This window comes from Theobroma cacao, chromosome 7, assembly GCF_000208745.1.
Source record: "Theobroma cacao cultivar B97-61/B2 chromosome 7, Criollo_cocoa_genome_V2, whole genome shotgun sequence".
In the NCBI taxonomy this organism is placed as follows: Eukaryota; Viridiplantae; Streptophyta; class Magnoliopsida; order Malvales; family Malvaceae; genus Theobroma; species Theobroma cacao.
Window position 1 is genome coordinate 16,808,140 of NC_030856.1, and position 5,328 is coordinate 16,813,467.

The window sequence follows — 5,328 nt, forward strand, 5'->3', positions numbered from 1 at the left end:
TAACTATCCCTAAACACTAACATAGTCTAAAATCAAATTATTCCAACAACAATTCCTCTTCCATACCCATTTTTCAGAATTGAATTCATCATGATAACTCAATATTCAACCATAGAAATCAAGAACAAAAGAATGGGTAAGCTAGGTATCAAGGAGAATTAAAGAAATTCTAACTTACCTAGCTTGTTTCCTTTATTTCTTCACTTTTTCTTTGAATTTCCACCTAGGTTTTCTTGTTTTTCCCTTTGTTCTTCCTTTGTTCTTGTTGCTGGTTGCCTAGGCTGAATATGGTGAGAGAATTGGGGATTTAATGGGCTGATTTCTATAGAAAATAATAAAATAATCAAGCATGCCACGTGTCACATGCTTATTGGACTAATTTTTTTTCTTTTTAACTTTTTGACTTTTTCTTCTTAATTTTTCACCACAAATATTCTGGTATTTATCCAATCCTACCACAATTAAAATCTCTTGGTCTTAATAAGTGCTGGGGTAAAAAATTTACCAATTTGCCCCCGGAGTGAAAAAATTATGATTTTGCCCCTATACTCCAAAATGTACCGAAATCACATTATTTCTACTTTTCAACCTCAAATAACACTAGTATTGATCAATATTAACCAAATGGGGTAAAAATCGTTTTATAAAAATTTTCGTTTAGTCCTCTAGTGGCAAAATTATCATTTTCCCCTTATGCTCCAAAAATATCGAGAATCACAATTTTTCATTGCTAAACATCATTTTATTCTCCAATAATCATAATTATATTTCATATAAATATTCTTGGTCAAATGTGATCAAATCTTGGGTAAAAATCTACATTTTATCATCAACTGGTAAAATGACCGTTTTATCCCTAATCGGTCAATTTTCCTGATGGACTCTAAACTGGACCTTGAACTCCGAATCACTATTCTAAGCCATTTTGTGGGTTTTAAAATTTTCAAATTCCTCTTAGAATTTTTATTTGAACTAGTTGAAGGCTCGATTTAACTTAATTGTACCACTCAGTACAATATCGTCTTTTAATCGAGCTTGACAAGGTCTCACAAAGGCTATCTAGGCCATCCCTATGTGTTTTCTTTGGTTGTTCCCATCATTAGTTCAAAGTCATTACCTTACAAAAAAAAAAAAGGATAACATTTTATAAAGTAAATTCAAATAGGTGGTCAATCACACCTAGGCAAAAAAGATTGATAATAATTCTATTTTACATCGAATGGTCGGGTTTCCAAACTAGCACATTATGACACATAACCAGATTATATAGATGTAAGTAGATATATAATGGGAAAATGTTTATGGTTAGTAGTTCTTTTTCTAATTACACTAGAATTGCTAATAGCAAGACCAAATATCCATTTGGAAATGGAGATTGCATTTAATATTTTGATTCAATACGTAGTACATGGGACCCCTGCTAGCTTTAACAAATTTTCCTTATAGTATAAATATAATTTACTAGAATTAAGTGCAATAAATAATACAACATAGCATAATAGCAACAAGCAAGACTCAATTAGAAAAAGATAAGCAACCTCTTATTCAAAGGCCTCATAAAGCATAAAATCAACTTATTAAGCCATTCTTGGGCTGAAATTTCAAAACGTTATTTCAGTAAAGCTTGATCACATTGTTCCATCGGAATGGGCTCAAGGATTGACTTGACACAATCTTGATTTTCTTTGCTTTGAATGCCAAACCAATCGCCATAATGGTAGATCCGATGAACACATCGTGTCATTTCGACGGCAACTTTAACAATGTCGGCTGCACGAACAGAATCTTTAACTATTGCTTTGTTCAATTTTTTCCATAAATTTCTTATCAAGCCTTTCACATGATCACGTGCTTCTTCCTCTGAAACACCATCTTGGGTCACGTAAAAATGGATGAAATTCATTGATTCTCCCCTTTTCATTTCAACCTTCAAAAGATAAGCAATATCTAACTTAACAAATTATTGAAAAATAATAAAATAGGTAGTCACTAGTTTGGTAGACAAGTGAGAGAGATTTGTTGAAACGTTAAATTGGCACAGCAATAAAGTAATAGCAATGCACGTAAGAACAAACCTCGGCAGTGTTTAGATCATCAATGAGTTGACCAATGTAGCCAGGCAACCTAACTAAGTCAGAGGAAGACCAATGCTCCACAAATTCTGACAAATATTCATTTATAGAGTGCCCTGCCATTCCAAAAACGCCATAGACAATGGATATAGGTATACCAATCGAGACCCAGCCATTCTCAAGATATTCATCCGCAGTTGGAGTGTATCCGCTGTGAAACCATCGTGCTTCCTTGAGATATCCTCTAACATAACACAACCACTACAAAAATTGAATGTCAACTAGTCAGTATGAATTACAATTAATAGATAAAGTTCTCATTATGTATGTACTCCGTGCATAATTTCTTTTTTTCTTTATATATCTTTCTTTAAACTTATGTCATTTTTTAAACATCTAATATTTTTTTTTATATTTTATAAATTATTATTTATGGCTTTTTTTTTTAACTCTTCAGCATTAAAAATAATAAAATATCAAGTAATTTACAAAATTGTTTTGAAATTTTTTTAACAAATAGACTAAAACTAAATATTTTTTTCCTTAATTTCCATAAAAGTTTAAGAAAGACAAATAAATAATATTTTATTTGGTAATTCGATTATGTACCGTACCTGCTACATTTTTTTTTTTGAACATACCTGTTCCTTAATATAGGGTAAAATATCCATGCCATTATCTTTCAAGGCATCTTGGACCATTTCACTAACATGGTTGTACATGGCTGAGAAGTATACTTTCATGTACTCTGGAAGTTCCTCCGTTGCCTTATTAAGATCCCATCTGCAATTTCGGAAAAGTTTGTCATTTTTACCTGAAATGTTGTACAAAGAATGAACACAAAATTTCGAAAGTTTTAAATAGAAGTTGTTAAAGTCTAAACTTCTCACGTATGTACTGCATCCGTGTACTTCTCAAGCTCATCAAGTGAGCCATATACGTCGAATATGTCATCCAATGGTGTTGCCAAGGATCCGAATTTCCCGAGGTTCCTCCTCAATATGGGAAATTGGGGCCCCGGTGGGCAACTCCCCAGTGCCCAAAAATAACACTCAAGTAGCCTATCCCGAGCAAAAGGTAGCCTTTCCTTAAAGTTCAAGTCCTTCCACCACCTGCCCAATCAATTGAAGAACTGTCAAAAATTTGACATACAGAGATCAACTTAATTCAAGTTACGGGCTTTATTACAATTTACAAGATTTAGGAGCATTTTCCTTTAAACCATATATATACATTTAACAGCACTGCTATTTAGTAACAATTTAAATGATTTAAGTTGATGCGAAAATTAAATTTCTTAACTATCACATTTTTATCTTTACCCATAAAAAAAAGGTATAACATTTTAAAATCTTATATATTTTCAATCTAATTTAACTAATGATATCTAGTAATAGTAATTTAAAAATCTGACTTCTTACCAGTGTAAATTAACTAATTAATGATACCAAGTAATAGTAAATTAAAAATCTGATAACAATCTTAGCTTAACAGTTCTTATTCTTTTCTTTTTAAGATTTATTTTTTAATAGATCTTACTCCACTAGTTCCTGCAGCTCCTTCAGATAAACAGATTGCATGATATTGAAGTTCAACTTGGCAAGCTCGAGCAAAACCGAATTCATCTTAGCATCATATTGGTAGATAGCAATGAAATCTCGTGCTTCTGTCCAGGGCATCCTCCAGTGCAGTGGATATTCCAGTGATTGTTGTATTTGCTCAGCTTTATTTCCATCCATCTTCTTTCTTAACACTAACAGATGTTTTGTACTAAAATTCAGGGCCTCGTCAAAAACATCTTCTTCTGGCATCCCAAGGTGCGAAGCTTCGTATAAACTCAATAGCCCAATAACATCTTCCCGTAAGCTGTCCATGAATTTTCCATCTCTCTCCATGAACTTATTAAACACATCTGCACATTTTCACCCCTTAGCTTGAGTATGTATGTTACCTAAATAAACAAGGAGGGGAATCCCTTATAGGGATATATGCCCTCCCTACAAATGCAAAACTATGTAACAGCATCTGGTCCCCTTATTTTGTACATTGACAAACTATTCCTTTCAAGAGAGGAAGGTATAGATTGGTAAAAGATATTGTTTTTATGGATATATATTTATTGCCATAAATTTCAATAAAGCAAAATAAATCAGATTTGTCAAAAATGATATATAAATAAATAAGGAGTAAAATTAAAAATAAAAAAGATATTAACACGATCATTTGAGCCTTGTTAGTCAATCTGACGTGTTAAATTGGATGATCAATTATTTCAAAAGGTTAAATTATTAGAAAAGAACTTCATTATTGTATTTAAATTCTAAAATGCTCATTCACATGTAATTCATATGAATATTTAATGAGCTTGAAAGTGGACTCAAGTGTAGAAATAACCTGCGACCAAAAAAGGATTAAAGATATTGAAAGGTTCAATTTGTAACCAAACACTTGAAACAATATTAAAAGGAGAAAAACACATTTTCTACAATTCGAAATTACAGCTCTATTATTCCAAAACTTTAGTTGATTGGAAAGGGACAACTATTATATTTAAGTTTTAACATGGGGCTTGATAAGGTTATCTATGATGAAATGAGAAACTTTTCAAATACAAGTAATTTCACAAATAAAAATTTAAAAAATGACCATAAATTAGATATAGCATCCTTTAATAAAATACTATTCAAAAAATCAAAAAAAAAAAAATATAACGATAACATTTTGCGCATATAACCTGTACTAATGAAGAAACCAATTTGACGTATTAGTCTAAATTGCAAGGCAACAGTGTAAAGATCAGTGGCAATGTTAGCATCAACAAGTTTAGCAAGAATATCCTTGATATCCTTTTCAAAGTGGTAAGCCACTCCTAAGCGTTGCAGTGTGTTGATCAGATCCAGTTGGTCTCGTGGTTCTTTCATGTTAGCAAGTAAATCCCTAGCACCTTGCTTAAGTTCCTTAAGACGAGTGCCATAGCTCTCGAACTGCAAGGTTAGCCAAAATAAAGTGGTGCAGGTTAAACACAGAGTAATTCCAAGGTGATGAAGCTTGGGCATCTAATGAAAGTAAACTTACTGACTAGGGTGTGGTAAAGGACTTGACGAGTTCACCATCCCAAACAGTAGGAAGGTTACCTGCTGATCGCCGTTCAATACCTTTTGCTTCCATGATAATATTAAAATGATTAATATTGCATTGTAACTCGACCGGTTACAGGTATTTATAGAGATGCAATGAAGAATTTATCCATAACCTA

The 5,328-nt window shown here is 32.3% G+C and overlaps 1 protein-coding gene across 1 annotated transcript; it reads right to left on the reverse strand.

The window, feature by feature from the left end:
* Positions 1,444-5,128, reverse strand: LOC18594721 (probable terpene synthase 9). The gene is made up of 6 exons (XM_018124406.1): positions 4,807-5,128; positions 3,612-3,984; positions 2,963-3,184; positions 2,714-2,855; positions 2,076-2,333; positions 1,444-1,927 (listed from the first exon to the last, which is right to left on the reverse strand). The coding sequence occupies exons 1-6, from the start codon at positions 5,126-5,128 to the stop codon at positions 1,610-1,612; spliced, it is 1,635 nt and encodes a 544-aa protein (XP_017979895.1). The 3' UTR covers positions 1,444-1,609.